Raw genomic sequence first — 25,457 nt, forward strand, 5'->3', positions numbered from 1 at the left:
CAAACGTATTTGAAAGATTGTTTCTGTTGATCTTCCCTTGCTGTGTTTGGTGGTCGACCTTCGCTTTTATTTAAGTTATGTCTATTCGCATGCAATACGTCTTCGGGAAAAATAATACAATAATAATATTTTTGTTTTGTTTGTTGTTCCGATAATCGCAACTAGTTGACACTAGAATAATTTGAAAGATTTTTTTCAGAGCTAATTTTTTTCTACATTTTTTCTGCAACTTTTTTTTCTGTATCCTTATCAAAATGATACACAGAAACTAATTTTTTCGAAATTGTTTACATTCACATTATGCAAATTTAAAGCTGATTTTATACCATATCCAAACAAGCACACAAATTGCGGCAATTCAGTTTTTAATTGAGTTATCGGCTTTGGTGTTCACACAAACTCAATTGAACTGACTCAGTTAATGTTTTATTTTTGTTTGTGAGAAAAGGAAAATGAAGGATAATTCAGCTTTACAAAAAAATGTAGACAGGTTATAAACTGGGTGGGCCATATAGCGTTTGCTTTTTGAACCACCTATTTTTTTGAGAATGGTAACACAAATGACATGTAAAATGTGTTCATAATTTACTTAAAGGTTTGACATTTACGAAATGGGACGCTATACGATTGAACAAAATTGGGAAATATTGAAAACCTATTTCCAAAGTGGGAGTCTTCTTCTTCTTTTCTTATTTTCACATCGGTGGCTACATCAATAAGCAAAATTGTCGGATTTGGGACTCAGAAAATCCACACGTTACTGTAGAGAAGCAAATGGATCCACAACGAGTCAATGTTTGGTGAGAAAGTTTGAAAAAATATTGATTAGTGTTTTTCTATAGTCGATTCAAAAAGCAAATTTTACATGGCCCACCCTGTACATCTGTGTTTTTTCCGTTGGCTGCAGAGTTTCACCACTATCAAATCTAGGATAACTGACGCACTATGCTTATTACGCTCCAGCCTCGTCCATTTTGGTGTTGTGGAACTTTTTATTTTTTAATTAAATTGTTAGTAATCTGGAAGAGCAGTATTTCTTACTATTTCAATTCAATTCAATTGACTACACATAAAATGAACGAACTGGTGAAAACTTACTCCAATTGCTTATTCCGCATAGAAGTAGCGAACTGTGGAGCTGCATGAAACTCGTGAATTCTGTATTCACTGTATTCTGGTTATAGTTTCGCTTAAATGATTGTCTCAAAAAAAAAAAAAAAGTCGTCTAACTTGGACGTGAATTTGGATTTGTTCTTTATAGAACCAGGTATCTTTTCGAATTGATCTCAGTGCGACGAAGTTTCTGTCATGGGTTCAAATTTTGCTTACTGAATCTCTACCTGTATTAGATAAGTATATTAAAACATAGTACACTAATACATACACTAATGCATACACTAACGTATATATATGTGCACTAACATGTTATTGCATTATCGTCACATATCGGCAATTGACAATTGACATGCAACACGCCATGACAATATTTGCTTTATGCTCTTGACGTAGTGTGTAATGACGTGTGCTTGATTGACATGATTGACTTCAGCTCAATTGGCAGCAATGCTGCTCAATTGAGTAGTGACCATAGAAAAGTGTAACATAACACATAATTCACCATATACAGTTACAGAGTGAAGGTGGTTTGGTATTAGGAACGCTAGTGGCTGTGTCATTGAACTTACATTTTTCTAGTTTAAGCGCGCTGAAAACATTGAATAGCTTTGTATAAGTGAGGTATTTTTATTTGGTTTGGTTATTTACAATTTATTAAAGCTTTTTTGAAATAAAATATCAATCAAGTGGCCACCCTTATTAGCAATCATAAACTGCGATCTTTTTCCTGCGTCAAGCATTTCGGGTTTTATAGCGTCGAAATGTATAGCGTTAAAATGTGCCTCGTTAGTCATTAAAATTTGCTTCCAAAAATTGGGTTCAGTGCAAACCATTCGATCGACGGTTTGGCCGTATTCCCAGCGACGTGAATGGTCTGTCGGCAATATTCTTTATGTCAATTGCTCTTTATATGGAAACCAATTTAAATCAGCCTTTAAAATACGCCGCATTATGACGCCAAAATACTGAGCGTGACGACGATATGACACTGTTGGCTCCTGGGCAACGCTTTCCCTCACTGCTTCAACAAGTTCATTGGAACGTCTTGGTCCTTGATGAACGGCATGTTGACGATCTTCTATCGTCCCGTGCTTAAAAAAATTGACACCAAACGACGAATAGTATTGAGGGTGCCTGTTTGCCGCGATACTTTTTGCGATATGCGTGTTGAGTTAGGTCAATAGAACGACTATTTCCGATGTATAGCGTCACTATTTCAGTGCGTTGTTTCAGTGTAAAGCGATTCATGATCGAAATTGTACTGAACTGGCGTATCGAAAACATGTGTGTTGAAGTTTATCGGTTGCTAAATGACAAAGTTATTCAGCGTTTACATATCGACGTGAAAGATGAAGCACGCTGTACACAGATAATCAATGCATTCAGAATAGGCCTTTGTAAACATATGTTACTACATGCAAAGGTTTGACCTCCAAACGTATAAAACGTGGATTCTCTAAACCTTTTTTTATTAGCCTACTTCTTCTTAGCATTTTATACTTATAGCTTCAATCTTTTTACAGAGAGAGTAGCAGAGATGATATTTTATAAAGTGTCTGAAATATACGAAATTATGTTATTATAAAAGTATATGTTTTGATATTTAATTTTCCCCTCTTATAAATTCAAGTTAGGTGTTTTCCAACTACTGTATCAATTTAATTCGTTAATGTTTTGATACACCTTTTATTGTAAGAAATTTTATTACTATTTAATAAAGAAAGAACAGGAATGTATTCTGACAGCCAGGCTGCTGTTCTAGTTAATTAATATTCTAGAACTAAATCTTAGCTGGTGCGGTCATGAACAATGAAATTGTGCTCAATTTCTCAGTCAGTAGTCATACGCCCTATATCGATTGCCAAACGCAAGCTTATCTGTGAAAATGAAACGGTCGGCAAAAATACGGCATTTCTTAATGAAAACATAGCGATTGTACTACAATACACCCTATATATTTAGCACAATCTTCACAGAGTATCACCTACAAGAAAATCTGTTGCAGTTATATCCAGGTAGGCAGGTGTCTAACATTTTCTGTGCGAATGTCGAAGCCCCACATCTATTCGTTGTTGTGTTTGTTAGCTACATGAGAACTATCGATGTTGATAACTATGGTTTGACAGCTGAGAAAGGCAAAATATATTGAAGTTTCTGTTCACTAAAGTTTAGCAAGTCATCATGAATCGTTTAACGCCAGAACAACGCTCCCGAATTGTGGTAAATTACTTTGAAAAAAAAAAAAAAATTATTCGTGAAGTTAATAGAGCGAAGTATTGAAGAAGACGCCGAAATGGCGATTCTCCTCTCTCTCAACTTTTTGGAATTTGTCCTTCGACTACGTGAAATATTTTGCATAAGAATCCTTGATTATGTGCCTATAGAATACAGCTCGGACATGAATTCAATCCAGTTGGGCTTTGAAATAATTGCGTTGATTTATATTTATTATTCAGATTTATTGAAAAAAGTATGTAGAAAATGATGGACCATGTAACTTATAGCCGCGGTGGACATATGTCGGATATTATATTCGAAATATATCAGAAATCTAGCTCAATCATTTGGTCAGACAATAATATATCCGAACAATTTGGAACATCTTCTGGGGTTAAACAAGGTAGCCTATTGTCTCCAATGCTCTATGACCTGTATGAAGAGTTAGGAGGTGGCCTGTTAATTGATAATTAAAATATAAGATTTTTACTTTAGGTGGATGATATAGAGCTTCTTTCAGACGATATACAGATATTACGAAAAATGGTACAAAATTTAGAAAGAAAAATTGCGAGAAATGGAATATGGAGAATATGGCAAAATTGGCGATAATATTTCTCAGACACGGCGGAAAGTTAGGAAAAGAAGAAAAATGGCAGTAAATGGGAAAAGAAGCAATAATCGTTAATGAGTGTTGCAACTTACGAGTGTTACTTACACCCAAAATATTCTTTAAAAATTTCCTTTAAAAAACATTTGGAAAAAAGAACGCTGCTGGAGCTGATATAGTTAGCTTATGGAATAGTTTGTTTAGGAAAAAGAACATAGCTTGAAGTGGTAAGTGGAAGATGTTGCAGGCCGGTTGTCGAGCTATTCAAAGTTGTGCTGCTCAAGTGTGGAGACATGGATTATTTGAAGATGTGGATAAATTATATTTGCATTTTATAAAACAGATTTTCAGGATTAGTATAAGGACACATTTATACTGTATCACAACACTTGAAATTTATATTTATATAGTTTTATTCAAATAAAAGAATGAAAGACTCCCTGATAGTCTGTTAAATTCGGTTTTAAAACGAAATATCTTCTGGGTTAGAGAAGTCAACAAAATATGAAATGCTTATGCCTAAGATGGGATGATATGGAAAATGAGACAAGAAATTGGAATGCGGAATGCTAATATTTAATAGCATTAAAATAGTCAACAAAGAAAAAATGTGGCAATGTGCAACGAACAGTACTGGCAGGATGTATAAGGTTTTAGATCATATAGGCAGTATAAAAATTTTGCTGATTTTTAAACTCAAGAGTTGGTGCATTATGTTAAACGGACTGTATAAGAAAAACTACTCCATCTGTAACTTAAATGAGTATGAAACAATCAAGAATTTTCTAAAAAGATGACCCATATTAAAATTTTATCGACACGCAGCTTTTGAGAAACACTTTCTAGTCCAATCTGAAATTGTACAAATTGTGAATGCTACCGATGATCCGAATAGGAGAAATCTTATGAGTTTTGTTATTAATGCCCGTATCCCCATTTGAAATGTAATATTATATGTTTTTTGCAATTTATTTTTATAAGTTATATAATTACTTCGGCCACCGTAGCCAAATGGGGCGGTGCATGACTACCATTCGGAGAACGTAGGTTCAAAAAATGAAGAAAAAGTTTTTCTAATACCTCGATAGGCAACGGCAAACCTCCGAGTGTATTTCTGCCATGAAAAAGTTCCTCATGAAAATACCTGCCGTTCGGAATCGAGTTGAAACTGTAGGTTCCTAACATCAAGACGCACGTCGTAAATAGAAGGTTGTAAGCGCCAATTATATACATATATATATATTTTTATATTGCAATAGTCGTGTAATTAACAAATACCCAAGTTTGTATATATCTTATATGCAATTAGAGTTGAAATAAAGCTTTAAAGTGTTATACATTTTTGGTTGAGCCTCAATGACACTAAAATCTATCAATATCTTTAATATTTCCATCCCCATACTACAACCCTAATGAGTATCTGCCTACATATATATATTGACAGAGTATCCTGCGTAATCGCGACGATGACAAAAATTATTAGAGGCGTGAAAACACGTGTAGTTAGGCGTGAGTATACGTGGAATTTCATGCATGCCTTCACTTGCGTTATAAATACTTGTCAATATTAACACACATATACGTAAGCATATCAAGGTAATACTAGAACATTCACAATATGCATATGTAGAGCTGTAACTGCACACCACAAAGCTATCAATCGCCGTCAACTTCTCCGACCGCTGTTGCTTGTGCTGTATCCTATCACGCGCACCACTACAGCATGTAATTAATGAAATCAATTATGAAGCAACGCTGCACAAACAAATATTTGCTGTCAAGCCTGCGTTTGTTAACTTAAATGCTCTGACATATGTATGCATATATGTATATACATACATGACCTACACGTGCGTTGGTATGGTGTGCGGTGCGTATACGTAACATTTGAACTGAAAGCGAATGCCACAATAAATGAAATGAAGTAAGAAGGCTTCGAAGTCACTTAAACATTGCTGTTAATAAAACGTACATAATTAATGTGTTTTAAGTTAATATTACATGGAAATCATAAATTGCTTGAGTAATTTTCTGCGAATATTTTAGTGAAATTTAAGTGCAATCAGTTGTTTATAAGCCTTGGAAAAGTGTTTTAGAAACGTAAATTCGTTTAAGCTAGCTGATGTCACGACGCATGTCGGTAGTATGCCAATCAACTCGACCACTCCTTAAATGCCTTCCGTGTTTATGTAGGCATTGCGGTTTGCTGCGAGAAAACTTTTCAATCAAGCATTCAATGGAATGTGAGGTTTGTGCCTGAGAGTTGTATCACAATGACAATTTAGTTAATTGTGCAAAAGCGCTTTGGCTGAAGGTCAAAACAAGATTAGCGAAAGTTAAAAATAAAATAGTCAACTAAAAGTTGGTGGTTCCCATACGGAAGCTAATAGTGAAACTCTTTTATATTTTGTATGTAGCATTCGTATTCGTTTCTTCATTTTGTTGTGCTGAGTGGTTTGAGTCATAAAATATTTTGGTGGTGGTGGAGGTGTTGTCTGAGTGACACAGCATAGACCTGATTAACATAAAGATGCCATTTTGATACACTACTTTTAGAATCATATTGGGTAGTCAAAAAAGTCTTTTCGTATTTTGTCAATAGAAGTCGTTGGAGTCATCTATCTCCAGTGCTACCAATCACATTGTGTCATGTCATATGGTGTTAAAAAGGTGACATTTTAAGCTTCATTTAAGCAAAAAAAATTAAATTCGGAGAAGTGGAAAAAAAGTTATAGTTATACAAAAATTAATGAAAATAATGAAGAAATTTGCTATATTTTGAAATTTTTGTATAAAAAGGGAAGAATGCCACGCAAACCACCAATGAAATTTGTGAAGTTTACGGAGACGATGCTGTATCAGTTCGTGTAGTACAACAATGGTTCGCTCGCTTCCGTTCTGGAAATTTCGATGTGAAAGATGCACCTCGCTCCGGTCGACCTATCGTTGAAAAAGTCGGTGAAATTATGAAAAAGACTGACCAGGACCGTCACATAAGCTGCCATGACATCGCCAAGGTACTAAACATTCATCATGAAATGGTTTTGAACCATTTAAAAAAGGCTTGTCACAAAAAGAAGCTCGATCTTTGGGTACCACATGAATTGTCTGTGAAAAATTTAATGGACCGAATTAACATCTGCGATTCTTTGCTGATACGAAATGAAATCGAACCATTTCTGAAGCGAATGGTAACAGGAGACGAAAAGTGGATCAAATACGACAATAATGTGCGAAAAAGATCATGGTGGAAGGGTGGTGAAGCTCAGCAAATGGTCGCAAAGCCAGGATTGACGCCTCGAAAGGTTATGCTGTGTGTTTGGTGGGATTGGAAAGGAATCATCCACTATGAGCTGCTCCAGCCTGCTCGAACGATTGATTCTACACTTTACTGTCAACAACTGATGAGATTGAAGGAAGCAATCGAAAAAAAAACGGCCAGAACTGATTAGCAGAAAGGGCGTCGTCGCTAGGCCATACACATCTTTGATGACTCAGCAAAAACTGGGAGAGCTTGGCTGGGAAGTTTTGATGCATCCACCATATAGCCCTGACCTTGCACCATCGGACTACCATTTGTTTTGGTCAATGCAGAACTCCCCTAATGGAGTAAAGTTAGCTTCAAGAGAAGCCTGCGAAAATTACTTGTCACAGTTTTCGCCGAGAAACCACAAAAGTTTTACACTGATGGAATAATGTCTCTAGAAGAAAAATGGCAAAAGATGGTCGACCAAAATGGTAAATATTTGGTTTAATAAAGTTCATTATAGATATTAAAAAAAAATGAGTTGAAGTTTGATTAGAAATACGAAAAGACTTTTTCGACTACCCAATATATATATATATAATTGGCGCTTTCACCCTTTTCGGGTGTTTGGCCTCTGTGGCGTGCGTCTTGATATTGTACCGCAAATGGAGGGACCTACAGTTTCATGCCGGCTCCGAACGGCAGATATTTTTATGAGCAGCTTTTTCATGGCAGAAGTACACTCGAAGGTTTGCCATTGATTAATTTTGGTGATTTTTCCGAGATTAGAACCTACTTTTAGAGTTACTGTTTTTTATTAGTCGAAACATCTTGATTTGACTGTGAATCTGTCTATGTCGTCTATTTTTTTTTATGCAATTTCTTTCAAGTGAAATACTGTTTCCTTAGATTCTTGTTGATTCCAGCTTTTACAGCTATCGATGTACGGCCACCCCAAAGGCCAATTACTGGTTATTGTTGACGTAATTCGGAATATGTCTGCTCGTGGCTTTTTTAACAATTGGGCCAAATTTGTTTAGTTATATTCTAGGTATCAGTGTTATTCCATCTGTTAATGACCTGCTTCGGGAATAGCGAGAAGATTTCACTTTTGCGGGCTTCTTGGGAACAGCCCATTTGTACTGCTTCGGACTCGTTAACATTCGAAACCCCCATTAAAATATTCCACCTACAATCTTTTACTGCTTTAAAGTAGAATATGCACTTAAATATCTGTAAGAAGTTTGTATTTTTGTAGTTTAAATTTATATGAAAAAATGGAATAAACTGAAAACTGAATAAATGGTTTGATCAGAAAATGGTTGTTGGTGTAATATTTTATGGCTCAAATAATGGCTGGCTACATATCTCTTGAAATAGTAAAATTAAGCAAAAATAACTTTGCTGAATATTACTTCACTAAACTGTGAGCTGTTATGTCGAAAATTATCATAGTCATCAACCGAAAGAAAATTCCAACTGTTGATGTGAGCTGCACAATAGCCAGTAATTCATGCGAAAATGTAAGAAAACCAAAATGCATTCAAAGCAAATAAATGCCTTTACTTATCTAAATTAAAATTTAAAAAAATTCCGCATATATAGCTTTTGTGGTCCTCTATCTTTATCTCTAACTGAGGCAACACTGCGTATGAGCAACCAACTTCGAATCAAACAAATGCGAATGATTTATGAATTCAACAAGTTTTTGCAACTGCTGAATATTTGTTTGCATTTAAAATGCAATCACAATAAATGTGAAATAAATGCAAAACTAAAGCGAATAAAACAATGAAATCACCAACAACAAGTGAACGCCATTATGTGAGCAAACAAAATGCAAAATTCATTTAGTTTCAACAAATTTTGTATCTTTAAAGATGCCATGCATTTCTCATGACAAAGCAACAAGCTAAGCTCAAGTTTTAGTTGTTGTTGTTGTTGCTGCTGTTACACACAAGCATATAAGTACACTTGCAGGCATTTAATATTCAATGAAGGTAGCTGTTTCTCCATTCTTGTCATTGCCCTTCATATTTTTCAAACAAGTTATATTGACTGAAAATCAAATCAGTATGCACAGCAACAGCAACAGCAACAACAGCAGCAGGAACGAAAGCAACAGCATGGCTTGCATCGCTCATATGTGTGGCTCATGCAGGAGCTGAGGCATGTGGCGCCTAAGCAAATGCCACAAATAAATGCATATGCACGCCACGCCACGTCGGGAGGGCGAATTACACGCATACCCACATACACATGCAAGAGGGGTTTCTGCACATATACATACATACAAGAGAGTAAACAAATTCTAAATATAAATACAAGTATGTGCGCTTACCTTGACGATCTGCATGCAGGAGCATAAGTACAGTTGTGGCTGGACTAGGTTTTTATTTTTATTTAACTTTGGTTGCATACAAATATATCCCATCTGTGGCTGTGTGTGTAGCAGTGTGTAAGCGACGCCATGGTGCAATCAAAATACTTTTGTTAGTCAACCGAGTCAACATCGTGTTCATGACGTTCTCCTATGCACACACATTGACATGTTGCAACTTTAATATGACAAAAACAACGCAAGCATCAACAACAGCAGCAGTGGAAGCCAGCAGCTGCTGCTTCTTGTTCTCGGTGCAATTGTTATAGTATTTACACTGAAAAATAAAAAGTAGTGAAGTGAAAAGAATGAAATGAACATAGTTGTGCATATCGAGGTGAAGCGGAAAGGTGGTGCTGGCAAGCAATGCAAACAGCATAGAGGGCGAGCAAAGAAAAAAAGGAAGAAAGAAAGAGAGAAAAAAAAAACACTGAAATAGGAGATGAATACACAAGTCTTGGAAAAGTGCAAGGGTAAGTCAAGCTTCGTGGTGGTTAATTTTGTAAAGAGTAAACAATAGCTCATAAGAACTGGAGAAAATTGGGTTAGGCCAAATACACTCAGAAAATGTTATTCTGGTTTGCACTTTTTTTCTTATTCGATTTTTTATTTCATTTTTATTATGTAAACTTCGTATTAATTTTCAGAGTAAGAGTAAATATTATAAACTTGTTTACTTAACTCATTTAAGATATGAGGATTGAGGCAGCATCGAATGCCTTTACATCGCCAGTGTAGAACTTTAACCCGAACTAAACCTTCTACCGTTACCACTGTTAAGAGTAAATCATTGGGTGTTGGTCGAGCACTAGGCTCTACGGCAGCTGCATTTCACATGCAGTCCGTCAAAAGCTGCATGCACTTTAATTTTCCCCTAGTTTTGTTTATTTACGAAGGAAACCACCTCAGTTGGGCATGTATGCGTATCGCTGATTGCTAACGAATTTTTAACCGATGCAAACTTTGCAGGCGTCATAGTGCTGTCTATTTTCCTGGTACTATTGGATCTTCGATAATGCAGTTAAATTATCTCTGGTAGTCGCAAATCGTGGGCATACAAAAAAACACATGCCTTGCATACTGGTAATAAAGGCGAGTCACGTATCTGAAGGCGATGTACTTCTGGTAGCTACCATAACCTTTCAGAAATTGAATTAGGTGGAAGTTAAGCTCACCGTAGCTGCGATATAGCCATTTTTCGATACGAACACCTTCGCTTTGTGAAGTTTTCCCAACGCTCCCGCCATTTTAATAAGTCAAGGGTTTTCCTATAAGAGGTATTACTTTGATATTCAAAGAAAAATGCTATTTTTTAATTTAAATGATCGGATGTTTGTTTCATTCTAACGAGGAAGGTATGCAGTTAATAGTGGAAAATAACATCATGCTCAGGGCCCTATCCTTTTCATGAAATTTCCCATAACCGAATTGCAAAGTGGCTGCCCTATGTCTTCGATAGCCTCACGAATTCCATTTTTGAGGTATTGCATCGACCCTGGGCTGTTGGTGTAGACCTTCTCTTTCACGTGGCCTCAAAGAAAAAAGTCACAAAGGGTTAAATCACAAGATCTCGGTGGCCAATTGTGATCATCTCTTCGAGAGATAACACGGTCCGGAAACTTTTCCCGAAAAGATCAATTCGTTTCGTTGCTTGTGTGGCACATAGCGCCGTCTTGTTGAAAATAAACGTTGTCGAGATCAATACCATCCAATTCCGGCAACAAAAAAATCATTAATCATCTCTCATACGTAACACCTGTTATTGGAAAACCCTTACATAGACTTCTATTTTTTCATGATCGCTGCTATGTTTGTCTGAACCTGTTCTTTTAACACGTAATCTCTTGTTCGCTCTTCCGCCAATGTGCTTGAGACCGCCATTGCAGCCGTCAGTGCGCAAAGCCTGTGCAACGCCTCATATGGTCTTATATATGGCCTTACTGCGAAGGATTTTGCCTATATTAAAGGTGCTTATAGCAGAGTGGATGTGATGTTGCTAGTTAGCAGCCGGAACCAAACGTCAGTTATAACACCCGGATATTTAAGCCGACGATTTAAACTCATGTGTACCTTTACTGCAAGAGGCTGTCTCTGGTTTCTTCCGAGTACTTAAGCAAACGTAAAGGGGAAAGTGTGCAGAATTATGTTCAAACTCATACTAATTACAACTTCCGCAGACACAATAACTGAAATAATATTTCGGAAACCTCAGCAAAATTTTGACACCTATTATCTCTGTTCTGAGGTGGGTAATTTATACAACTAGACGAAAGAAATAAATGCGTTCATTTTCTATGAAACAGTTATTTTGACCAAAAAGATCTTTTCTCGCCTGGAATGATGCTCAGAAAACTAGAAGGTCGCTCAATAAAGCAGCCTTATTATTATGAGCTCAAGTACATATATAGATGCACATATACATGCATATAATAATCACTGTGTTTAAATATTATTTTAAAATAATCTTTTTGTTCTAACAATTTCTAAACTACAACTTAAAAAATGTTTTTATATTTGAAACTTCAGCTTCATGCAAAATTCTTTCCGCTGTCTCTGACAGCAGCGTCTCTTCAACAGTTTTGCCACCCATCTTAGCGGGAGCAGCATCTGTCATACAACTAATGTCAGAAACAGTGCTCAGCAGTAGTAGCAGCTACAGTTGGATGATTTGAATGGGAAATTTAATAAAAATATTTTTTACATTTGTACGAGTATGGGCTGTCATGCACGAACTGCATTCAACAATAATTGTGACAAGCCCACAACACTGACAAAGAATTCAGACACATAGATGAGCCTGCAGGGAAAATATGAAGAGCGAGAAAAATTTATATTTCATAACTTAGCAAACTTTCAACAAATTCGCACTTATCTTCCTGTTGGTTGCTCTCGTTTGATGCCGCGTATATAAAAAAGAAAATTAATACTGGTTCTTATTTATAGTATCTCATTATTAAATTACCTTTAGTTTTACTTAGGGAGGAGTAGTAAACTGAAAATAACCGAAGGCAATTTCTTTGACATTTATGGTTTTTGGAAGCTCCGCGCGTTAAAAATTGTACTTGAGGCAACTTTTGTGTCTTTCGATCCAATACCTTTGAAGCAGCGTGTTTCCAGAGTCTACTGTTTGATGATCTGTTATGAAAATAATCAGGGTAAGACGTTAAATGGACTAATAGGACAACTAAAGTTTAACCCCACCACCACCTACATTTTTCGGATTGTTGGTACAGAGGGAATCCAAGAATTAAGTTTATGGAGGAAAATTATTGATCGGGTGTGTAATACTATTTTTGCCTTAGTAGCAGTTGAATATGACGAATGACACTTAATCGCATATTGGCCTCCTGGAGAATATTATTTTTCAACTTTAATTTGCAAGTTGCCATAGGAATTCCAGTTCTGCCTCTGTTTTCAAGCATTGGAAGAATAGTACCCTTTCTGGCTAGCTCATCGTGCAATTTCCTTCAATGTCTCTACATCCCGGAACCCATATAAGGCTGACCTTGAAGACAGTGCTAATATCAGTTAGAGCTACTATTCATTCCTGGGCAACCTTTGTTGTTATTATAACTGCCTCCACTGATTTGATGGCGGTCGAGCTGTCCGATAAGATATTTATCGTAGTTCTTTTTAAGGCTTGTGCGTTCAGGTACTCAGTTACCTTCTTTATGGCTAAGACTTCTACCTGCTAAAAGTAGTTTGGAAGTCAGACTGATAATTCTAATCCCAATTCTTTTAAAAAAACTTGGTGAAAAATAAAAATAAATAATTGGCGCGTACACCCTTTTTGGGTGTTTGGCTGAGCTCCTCCTCCTATTTGTGGCGTGTGTCTTAATGTTGTTCCACAAATGGAGGGACCTACAGTTTCAAGCCGACTCCAAACGACTCTCAATATTAGATTTCCACTTAAGTTTCCTGTATAATATGAGTTTTCAATATTTAATATTCTCTTTCAAAGACATCTCCACACCCTTGAAAATTAGCGAGGAGGCTGTGGGCAGTCTATGTTTCCTTGTAAAGAGAATTACTTCAGTTTTAATAATTATTCAGAGTCCCCTACTCTCTGTCCAGTTACAAAGCGTGGCCATGTTAGAGCGCAGAACACCCATGCGCGTGTTGGAATACTTGCCTTTCATCGCGATTGCGGTATCGTTAGCGTAAGCTTTGGCAAGGCAATCCAGAGGAGGAAACCCCTTGTTTTTAGGGTCAGCAGCAAGGAACTCACTGCCGAGACCTCCTGCCTCCTTGAGCAGTACCTCTGCAGATCTGCCTGCTTAATATTGTGTTGCCTAATCTTGCAGTTACCTTCCTTCTGACAAGTATATTCTCGATTAGAGTAGCAACATTAGGTTCGACTCCAAAATCTTCTAGCATTAAATACTGCTAAATGCTTCTTCAATGTCTACAAAAATTACCAAAGTAAATTCATTTTTCTGCCAGGCTCCACGAACCCAACGATCGCTTATAAAGCAGTTTCTGTAGATGTACCTTTTATGTAGGTGTGTTGTGCTGTGGAGAACCTGCTGATTGCTGGCACGCCCCGTAGATACTCATCGATAATCCTTTCTAGGAAACATGTGCGATTGATAGGTCTGAAGCCTTTAGGGTTAGTGTGTAAGGACCTGCCTACTTTAGGTGTATGGGGGACGAAAGTATGCAATTTGGCGGAATGTAGCCCCTATTGAGGCAGCTTCTAGAAATGAACAAAGAACTCACACTTTATAGAGCTCCTTTATTGGTAGTATGGAAGAGGAAGAATTCGGGTCAGTCAAGGTCCCAAATTCAACAAACAAGGTCGATTTTTGAACGGCATGGATTTTATTTCAATGACAAAAGCGCATATTTCTAAGACCATGCACGTATTTCTGCAAATTCCTTCCTTCTTTACATCCACGCTGCTTGGTAGAAAAATTTACAGCCATAGCTCTTTAAAGCTTTGATGGTGTTGATGAGGAATGTTATGCTTGTTTGTTCGACTGAGTTCCTTACTCTACTTGTTTGGCTTCCTATTTAGCTAACCAAGGCTGCTAGGGCTCACAAACTGACAAGCTTGCAGACTAAGAGACGAACAAACTCACTGACTGTTTGAGGAGTTGGTTATTTAGTTGACTGGTTGAGTGGTTGCCTGGTTGATTGCCTCAATGTAGCATTTTATTCGCATTTGTCATTGATGGTGTTATTGTATATGATTTAGCTGTTGCTGCGGCAGTTATACTCAGTCTTTTTCATCTTCCTAGTTTCTGCAGCCAATGTCACTGCAACAGCTATTGTTATTATTGCGGCTAATGGTATGCCCTTTGTTGATTGTGCTGGCTGCCATTGGCATTTCTCGCTTAGCGAATTCCTTTGACCACTTCCACTAGACTTCATTAGCCGCACTTTATTTTGTTGCTTCGAATATTTGTTGTTGTTGAAGGTCAATTGTGTCTCTCTGCGTCTTTCGCTTTTTTTCCTCCTGCAGTTGGTTTTAACCGGTGAAAATATGTTTGTTGCTCCAATGTATACTCCCTTACATCCTCTTGTATGTCCTTATCAACGTTAATGGAGTGCAATCAGCACAAAGTCAATATTTCTGCAGTGTCCTTAATAAATAAGTATTTATTCAGTATGAATGAAAATTGTGTTAGGTATTGTTATTATTACAAATGTTCACTGAGCAGTGACTAGTCAAAAGACAAATGAACTGTGTACAGTGGTGTGGAAATCATTTCGATAAACTGGAAATTCATTTAAAGCGTGATATGTTCAGCTTGCGAGGAAGAAGCAGGTAGTTCAATTTTACAATTTTTTTGAGAGACTTTCCTATTAAACATTGTATGTGTAATAATATCACAAAAAATTGCACGTTGCTAATAATTTATTGTAAAATTTAACTAATCGCAGAGAAACTGACTCTTTTATTTCAGTTTTTTGTCTTTCACACTTCTAAACTGAACCTGGAATCAAAGTCCTTCACGACTTTGTTGCTTATTTGTATTGCTAAGACAAGAGCTTCAAAAGTTAACGCTGTATTATGGTATATAATAAATTAATTTTTATGAAAGCTTTTATAAAATGTATACAATAAAATAAAAAACATTAAAAAATAAATAAATTTATTTAATTGTTTGTCTAATAACACTTTGGACAAACTAAAAAAAAGTTTACGCTTTTAGTTTTTTCACTAAAGTTTGAATTTTTTAAAAGACTTTAAAATTTTATGGATGAAAGCGGCTTAAAAAAATCCTATGAAAATAAAATTCAATGTCGAATTGAGGGAAGCCAATGTGGAAAGACGGTGCATAAAATCCTAAGAAGTCGATGCATAATTACATACGCATTCAAGCATAGAGCTCAAATATACATAACTTACGCTTCTAGTTTTCTCGTGGAATGTTGGTAGTTTTGTTTAAAGAACTTTGAAGTTTGAACAAGGATAGTGGTTTTGAAAAAAAGGTTACATTTAATATTATACAACGTATGGAAATATGAGTGTGAAATGAAAGACAGTGCGATGAATGCTAAGAATTCATTTATTTATATTATTTATTTATTACACCGTACTACAAAATCGAACTACTTTTGCCACACATGAGGAAATGAATATACGAGCGAAACTAACGCTAAAATATTTCTTTATTTATTTAGCTTAATCAAACAACAACAGGACATTTTTCAGTGTTAGATACAAATTACAAGATGACTTAAAAAGTATTAAAACACATAAAATAAGAATTGAATCTAAAATGTATTAAATTATTCGAAAAGGGAAAGATTGAAGAGAAAAACAAAAATTTACAAAATGTAACGAAGTAGAGTTTAGCTCACTGACGCATGTCTAGCAGTTAAAAATTAGCTTTTACTCAGCAGACTAACGCCGTTTTAAAGCAATGCTGGGCACAAAGCATTAAGAAATAAAAGCAATAAGCATTTCACTACCACTACTTCTTCAGTGGTAGTTAAAACACGAATTTCATTATCACTGAAAATTAATTGATAGTAAAAAAAAATGAGGTACAAGTGGAAGTCTAAAATAAACAAGACTGGCGTCATAAAAATATCTTTGATGGCGCCATCTTTGTGAAGAGTTTGTGCGTTGAAAGTTACATCCCTAGCTGACTTCCAGTAAAAGCTTGGTGACATTCGGTTCAGTAGAAGTGAAGTTATTGCGTCTAAAGCGTCAGTATGACACAAACATACATCGGTACAAAAATGAGTCTCGAAAAAAGAAGTAATATCAAATTTTGTTTTAAAATCGGTAAAACGTTTACCGAAGCATTTTAACAGATGAAAAAAGTTTATGGCTATGATTGTCTATCTCGTTCAAGAGTTCATGAGTGGTTTACACTGTTCAGAGATGGTTGTGAGGACATAACTGACAATGAACATACGGACCGATCAAATTCAGTAAAATAATAAGACAAAGAAATAAGGTTGTAAAATGTATTTTGTTTTCGTCGTCATTCTGAGGTAAATCATTTCAAAAATGTCACTTAAGGTTGTTAACCCTGAATAGCTTTCATAATTTTCATTCAAATTCCAAATACCAAAAGTCATCTTTTATTTCATACTCATATTTCTACACCATAGAGTATTTTTTAAACTACTATCTTTATTGGAACCACAAGTATTGTGCAAAAAATAAATTTCGGACGTTTTGTGATATTTGATATTGGCACATTCTTTAAAAGGTTTTAAAGTGAGTTTCTTGAAAGGGTTCTATGCAGTCTTCAGCAGTGATGACCCTTTTAAGTAAATCTGGATCATCGTTGACGTCACTCAACAATTCCTGAGCGATACTCATGTGTCGTTGTTTTTGGTCAAAATTCAGCAATTTTGTAACGAGCTTCGCTGCCATACGCTTCATGCCCAAAACTTTCAAAAAGATTGCATGACATGAACCAACCGATATGCCGACATTCCCGGCAACATCTCTGATTGTGAGTAGACGATTCTTCATAACAATTTTCTTCACTTTCTCAACATTTTCATCGGTTGTTGATGTGCTGTGGCGCATAGAGCAGGTGCCGCCATTTCGCCGCCAGCTTCTCGACCTTTTGTGAAAAGCTTGTGCCACTTGTAAGCATTTTTTTGACTCAGGGTATTCTCATCGTATGCCATTGTCAACATTTCAAGTGTTTTTGATTTTATGCAACTTCTTTGATACATTTTTTTCGATAGCAGAAAATCGCCGAACTTGCAAAACACTTATGCCTCTCACAAACAAGCTAAACAGGTTATATTGCTAAAACCGTGAACATACCTGGGAGGCGAGAGTACCAACATAAAAACAAAAAAATAATAATCGAAAGTCAAATGTACGCAACCCGCGTATTTGGTAGGTAGGTAAGTAAAATGGCAAGAGTGCCACCGGCATACTTCAAGTAGCACATTTGCACAGAAAGTGTTCCACAGCCTCTCTCTCTGCAGGAGTACCGCTTTTCCGCATGAGTACCAAGCTTTTCCGCATGAGTACCGATCACCTAGTGACCAGTGAACCCCGCAATGAGTTTGGAAATTGAATGGCGGGGGATTCCTATTAAGCGTTCTGATTCTATCGTATTGGGGCCATTCAAAATTCACCCAATTTTTTTAACACACCTCGCACAGACGAAATGGTGTAAGATTACTAACTTTTATATCTAAAACCTATTCAGCGTTAATGCACCATGCACCGATGGTATAGATGTGTATTAATTTTTTTCCGATTTGGTTCCACTTCTTGGAAAATATTCCAAAAAATTGCAAGCTATGATAATTTTGCTTTTTGGTATCCCGTATGCTCACAAATATGTTTGACTAATTCTTTTCCTTTTTCACTTTCAGTTACAGAAAAAGAAATTCGACAGTGGTAAGTTATACTTAATTTGCTTCTCTCAAGTTAAAAGAATTTTGTACATGTTTTTTGTAATTTTCTTGCAAAATAGGCACAAAGGATTCCTGAAAGACTGTCCCAATGGCTTACTCACAGAGCAAGTAAGTGATTCGTGGTCATGAAAATAAAATGTTTATAGATATGTTTTTTTCAAATGTTTGTAAATATTTTATTTTATAAGATATTATTTTAAAAGGTTTTTTTTTGTTTTTGAGAAAATAAGGTAGCACTATATAGTCAATAGTCAAAGAAATTGTTTATCAAAATCTGATCTGGGCTTAAGTACTGATGTATTTAGAAATAAAACGGCCAAAAATTCGAAAAATTTCCGTTGCACTTTTCATAGTCAAGAGTGCAGCTCTTGTAGAAGCTCAAGCCCATACCAGAGACTAAGAAAATGTGATTATTAAGTGTCGAATGAAGATTTTACGACTAAATTTTCAATTTCTGTTATTTCTTATTCTTACTTACTGGAAGAAAACACACTCGGCTGGATTTCAAAGCTAAAGTTCTCTACTACTTTAACTTAAAAGCTACAACCGTCAGAAGCTACTTGGATGGTACAAGTGTGCTGGTTATTTGTTTGATAACAGTAGATACTTCGTTTTCCCACATTCACTGCCAGTATCTTTCGATTTACTTCTTTCTTTCTTTCACTTCTTTCCCAAGTTTAGTTAAGAAAGTAGTAATGAGATTAAGGCTAGTAAAAGATTGCAGTTAAACAATGCAGTTTGAGTTTTCCCTTGATTTTAAACTGCTCGGAGGCATCTCTAAGGTACTGGCAGCAATTCTTGCATAGTCGAGCGAATGCGTGTCTGCTGATTGGAGTTTAAATGTGATTTGCTCATCCCCAAGGAGGGTAAACTGATCAGATATGTAGTCAGTATCCTATACACCGCATACAAAGCTTTATAAAGAATGTTTCACGAAACGAACTGATTGCACCTTATCTATTTGGACATATTAGTCTTGGGAAAGACACTTGCCAACTACTACTTGTCACCACGGAAAGAAGTGGCCAATGTGCCGCAACATCTGCTTTTGGTATCCCTGCAAAGTAAATATGTCTGTATTAAATGACCATCTCCTTCAGAATCGATGAGCAAATCACATTTAAACTCCAATCAGCAGACACGCATTCGCTCGACTATGCAAGAATTGCTGCCAGTACCTTACCAACTCCTTGCCCCCATTATGATCCGATCCATTCTTCCACCTCCCGTAACATGTCCGATTTGGTTTCAAAACTTTTGAGCAAGAAACTGTTACGTACCTTGATAAATCTTCTTATACTGAAATATGACGCTGTATACTACCATAAGCCGGACCTCGGCGTAGTTGATCAGCCTCAGTCTATTAACGGATCTTATGTCACATAGGACTAATTGTACAACTGTGGGTCCGATGATTCTTTCCACACTCACTCTGATGCTGAAGTTTCAAGCTTGGTCTTTAGATTGTAAGTGCGATCCCGACACTCAAAGAAGCAGTCTTTGGTCATTTCGGATGAATTATGCCAATAAACGAGTCTAACATAGTGAATGAAGTTACTTGACCGAAATTTCTCTACAACCATCTCAGACACAGAATTTACATGACTACCATTGTAGAATTTCTAATAATCGAATGTATTTTAATCATTTTTTGATTCATAATTTCTTGGATGACGATGACATCTACAACTGTTGTTACAAGAACACAACCAGCTGAACAGAGACACTTTCTTCATCGTAGTTTGTGTACCTTATCCGCCTTTGGACCTCTTTTTATATGAAATGGTCCTTGATATCTAAGCCCAGAACATAACACCAACGTTGCTCATATATTTATATAGCCTTGACTGCAGACAGGGAGTTCCTGGACCGAATATGAAGGAGGGGACCTTACAAGGGTTCGCCTTCTCATTTTAGCTCTCTAGAAAATGGGTGCATGTAAGCTATCAGCAAGATATTTCTACCCTCTTTCAAAAGTTGTGAGCTACTTGAAACGTTTGTAAAATAATAATTTTTTACCGAGACTGATGAATGGTAGTCCAAAAACTTTCCTCGCATATTTAGATTCTACACAAAAACATCCGCTACATTTTTGTCTTTAATTAAAATATTTACCAATGTTTTAGAAATTTCATATATTACTAAATTTCTCTTTTTCTTTTCTCTTTTTACACAAAAAACGAATAATATTAATTGAAAAACAACCGGCAACTTGGAAAAAACAAACAATTAAACGGTGTTAATTGTCACAACCCTACCACCCATCATTACTCACTACACAAAACTTGCAACTTGGCGTTCTATGGGAATTACGCTGTGATAAACAACTGGAATAAACGGAAAATGAAATTAATGACACTTTTATGTGCCGGATTGACAATTGTTTGCGTGCGTGAAAAACCAACAAAAATAAAACGCGATTAAATAAATACAATTAAAATGCCACAATTTTCGATGCGCCCTCTTGGCTGGGTGTGCATATGTCCATGAATGGCTCTTACGCCTATTGCTTAAACATATAAAACAACAAAATAAACATTTTACAACTGCACGCGATTTTTATGATTGACTGACTGACGTAATGTCTGGCTTATTTGCTGGTATTCATGTTGCCATCTCAACCTTAAACTCGTCTTCAATATTAAACAATGCCTTAACCACAACTATAATCACCATTCTTTATCTCCACTTGGACTTCAACTTCAACCTTGACTTTGACCTAAACCTCAACTTCATGCTCAATTTTCACTTCAATCACTTCCTTAATCCCCACCTTTATATGAACCTCCACCTCAACCTAAATTGCCATCTCCACCTAATTTCAACCTGACCTCAATCCCCATCTGCATCTTCTTTTTTACCTTAACCATCAACCCCAACCTCAATTTCAAACACAACCTGAACCTCAATTTCAACTACACTTCACTTTCATTTCAATCACAATCTCACCTCAACCTCAACGTCAATTTCAACCTCAACTTCAACCTCAACCTCATCCTCAACGTCAACCCCAACCTCAACTTCAACCTCAACCTCAACTTCAACCTCAATCTCAACCCAAATCTCAACATAAATCACCTTAATCTCAACTTTAAACTCAATCTTAACCTCAACCCAAACCTCAACCTAAATCTCTACTTTACCCACTACTTTTATCTCCACCTGCATCATCTCCTCATCTTAACCTTAATCTCAATCTTAACGTCAACCTTAATCTCAACCTCAACCTCAACCTCAACCTCAACCTCAACCTCAACCTCAACCTCAACCTCAACCTCAACCTCAACCTCAACCTCAACCTCAACCTCAACCTCAACCTAAACCCCAACCTCAACCTCAACTTTAAACTCAATCTCAACCCAAACCTCAACCAAAATCACTACCTTAATAACTACTTTTATCTCCACTTGCATCACCTCCTCATCTTAACCTTAATCTCAATCTTAATGTCAACTTTAATTTCGACCTCAATGTCAACCTCAACTTCAACCTCAACTTTAACCTCAACCTCAACCTCAACCTCAACCTCAACCTCAACCTCAACCTCAACCTCAACCTCAACCTCAACCTCAACCTCAACCTCAACCTCAACCTCAACCTCAACCTCAACCTAAACCCCAACCTCAACCTCAACTTTAAACTCAATCTCAACCCAAACCTCAACCAAAATCACTACCTTAATAACTACTTTTATCTCCACTTGCATCACCTCCTCATCTTAACCTTAATCTCAATCTTAATGTCAACTTTAATTTCGACCTCAATGTCAACCTCAACTTCAACCTCAACTTTAACCTCAACCTCAACCTCAACCTCAACACCTGAACCTCGACCTCAACCTCAACCTAAATCACTATCTTAACCATCACTTTTATCTCCACCTGCATCACCTCCTCATCTTAACCTTCATCTCAATCTTAATGTCAACCTTAATCTCAACCGTAATCTCAATTTTAAACTCAATCTCATCCTCAACCTTAATTACAACTTCAACTACTACTTTAACCACGACTTTTATATTCACCTTTATATTCCCTTCCCCCTCTACCCCAATCTCAATCTCAACCTCAATCTCCATATTCACCTCCAATCTTAATCTCAATTTCAACTCCTTCCTCACCCTTCACTTCAACCCGAACTTCTATCACCACCTTAACTTCCATCTCCACCTCAACTTCCATCTCTATCACTGCCGACGCACAAAATATTATCATCGCCTCTGCTGTTGTATGATTTCTGTTGACGTTGCACTACTGTTGCTTCTATCACCGTTTGAATGCAACAAACTCCATTTTTTTCGCTTACGCAAAAATTCTTGTGAACTAATACGAAATTACACGCAACGTGCATTCCAACGCGCTCCAATTTAACAACATTTCTCTGCGCAATAAAATATGCAATATTGAAACACAAACAACTGGTCTATAAAACGTTGACACTATCACTAAAAACAACATGAACGGTATCAACAAAAACTATAACGAACGATGTTGCTGCGCGCTGGAAAATTATATGTCCGTCATTCGCCTTCAAATGAATTGTCGGCTTTGCTGTTGCTGTCGCTGTGGATACACTGCCATCGCTGTGGACGCCATCATCATCAACATCACCACCACCATTACTGTCACTGCCACACTGCCACTCTGCTGATTTCCTTATCACTCCGTGCTTCTGCTCGGTATCGTGTGCCGTCGCCTTTGGCGTGTTTGCGCCGCGCTTGAAAAACATTTTAACATTCTTGAACGCCTTCACGTACGGTGTATCACATATACACGCATACACGCTTTATAAAACATATTGCCACTATATGTGAAACGCATACATACATACACAATGCATACTATCGCTTGCTTTCATTTGTGTCGCATCTTATATGATTGCGCTTTGCATCTGTGCGCTCCACGGCGTATACGCAACATTTAATATTTGCGCTTAACTCACTTACTCGCCACAAAACTGTGACTTATACAAATGCGTGCACGAACAACAACTATGATTACTACAAAAACCACTTACATTTGTTATGCTCTCACATGCACACACCCACACTGGCATACATATACCATACATACGCTGCAATAGGGTTTTATTAAAATCTACAAACAATTCTTCCCACAAGGAGATCCCAGTAAATTTGCTTCACTGGTGTTTCGAGTTTTCGACGAGAATAATGTAAGTATCAAAATAAATCCACTTCACAGACATCTACGTATATCACTTATATTCTTTATACAAAACACAATTTGCGTGTGTGTGTGAGTGTGCGAGTGCTAGTGCAAAAAACTTGCATAGTGAATGACTGATGTTGATAAATGAAATAACTTGATGCAATGAAATTTTGTTAAGTCCTGCGTTGAGCGTCAAGCATCCTATGCTACCGCGCGCAGCATCCACTCGGCGGTAAACTTGCGGTCGAAGGGTTTAGTATATGTTTACATGCAATCAGGAGTAGACAAGAAACAAGCGAAAATAAATGTTTTAAGCAAAATAAAAGCGAAAAGCTTAACTTCGCGACCCGGATATGATTTGAGTGGATTTGTTACTCAAGTTACAGAAGTGGGTGTGACTTACTTTGATAAAATACGTAAGATTGAGTTAGAGTGGCGGTAAGCTACTGGCGTGATTAGGTGGTGGAAGTACACTGTTAGTTTAGCGCGAATTTTATTTTGCTGTGGAATTCAGGCAAACAAAAGAAAAAGACTGCGAAATGTGTGATTACTTGTCTTTTTCGTTATTTTTCTTTCGTTCACGGTATTGTAAGCAGGTACTCTAGAAATTAATTTGAAATTTTTTAGCGCTCACAGATGTTTGCAATAAATTGGTGTAAGTTGCAGTTGTGTAGTTTTAAATAAAATTTATTAAATGAGTGCTGATACTTAAGTTTTGCAATACACAATTTAAAATATGTAAATGTTTATACTCGTATATAGAAATAATATAAAATACTTAAGTAATACCTATAATAAAATATTTAAATAACATAGGCAAAAATAACTTTTTTATTAAAAATATCATCTATGAGGAGCAATACACTTTTTTTGCACATTTAAACCTAAGCGGCTGAAGTACTTACTCCACTCCAATTGAATAATTTCAAAACACACGACCTTGAAGTGCTTTTGGTGCCGTCAAGCAACATTGACCTCGCGTTCGATTTATGAAAAACTGTCTGAATACTTAAAAGGAAAGTCTAGTCTTGAAGATGACTACTAATCTAGCGACTAGTGGTAGGAAGGGCTGCCTGGGGAGCCTAGCTTGAATATTTTTTACCTTATAAACAGGTTTATAGTCCGGTTGAAACACATCTCTTCGACCGAAAAACTTTGGCAATGTCTTTAATTGTATTGCTGAACCACTCATCAATCTCCTTAAGACCCTAAACGGTTCAGTATTGCATAATTTTTGTCCTATTTTCGATTAATCGTTGAACAGGTACCTATATCACACTTTACTGATAATCAGGAATTAATGCACCAAATATATGGACCTCAGTTGTATAGTAGCTATTGTAACTACTAGCCTAATAACACTGTTCCGGGACTACCTAAAAATTTGTCGCATTTATCTCGACTGCTCGGTTTACGTTGAGCTGATATTTTTATTTATTTTCTGTGCCTTTGGTCTATATTTTTTGACAAAAAAAAACCTACACGAGAAGGAAGCTGGGAGTTTGGTTAGGTTAACTTGTAATTTTTGTCGACTATAGGACACACTCACTCTTATAGCCCATTGCGATGCCGCGTGCGGAACTTGTCCTGATTTCCCTAGCTCCAAAGTGAAGCTCACGGGGATTAGCGCCCCGTTGATTTCCACCGAGCTTGTTCTTCTTCTTTATTGGCCCGATAACCATTAACCAATTTTAAGAGAGTTTAACAAAGCGCACCAGTTGTTTCTTCCTCGTGCTAACTGATTTTAGTTGGAAACACTGGAGTTAATACTGGTTCCTAGATAAACGAAGCCTTTTACAACCTCCAAATCATAACTGCCAACAGTGACGCGAATTTGAATTCACTGAAAATTTGTCTACCTAAAATAGA

General features: G+C 36.7%; 1 protein-coding gene across 1 annotated transcript in view; it reads left to right on the forward strand.

Moving 5' to 3' along the window:
• The window catches only part of LOC129238789 (frequenin-1), a 109,627-nt gene that overhangs the window by 60,330 nt on the left and 23,840 nt on the right, over positions 1-25,457 (forward strand). The window contains exons 2-4 of the mRNA XM_054873968.1: positions 18,379-18,403; positions 18,480-18,528; positions 23,503-23,592. Coding sequence (XP_054729943.1) covers positions 18,379-18,403; positions 18,480-18,528; positions 23,503-23,592 — 164 coding nt within the window. The remainder of the gene's footprint in view (positions 1-18,378; positions 18,404-18,479; positions 18,529-23,502; positions 23,593-25,457) is intronic.

Source organism: Anastrepha obliqua, chromosome 2, assembly GCF_027943255.1.
Source record: "Anastrepha obliqua isolate idAnaObli1 chromosome 2, idAnaObli1_1.0, whole genome shotgun sequence".
NCBI lineage: Eukaryota > Metazoa > Arthropoda > Insecta > Diptera > Tephritidae > Anastrepha > Anastrepha obliqua.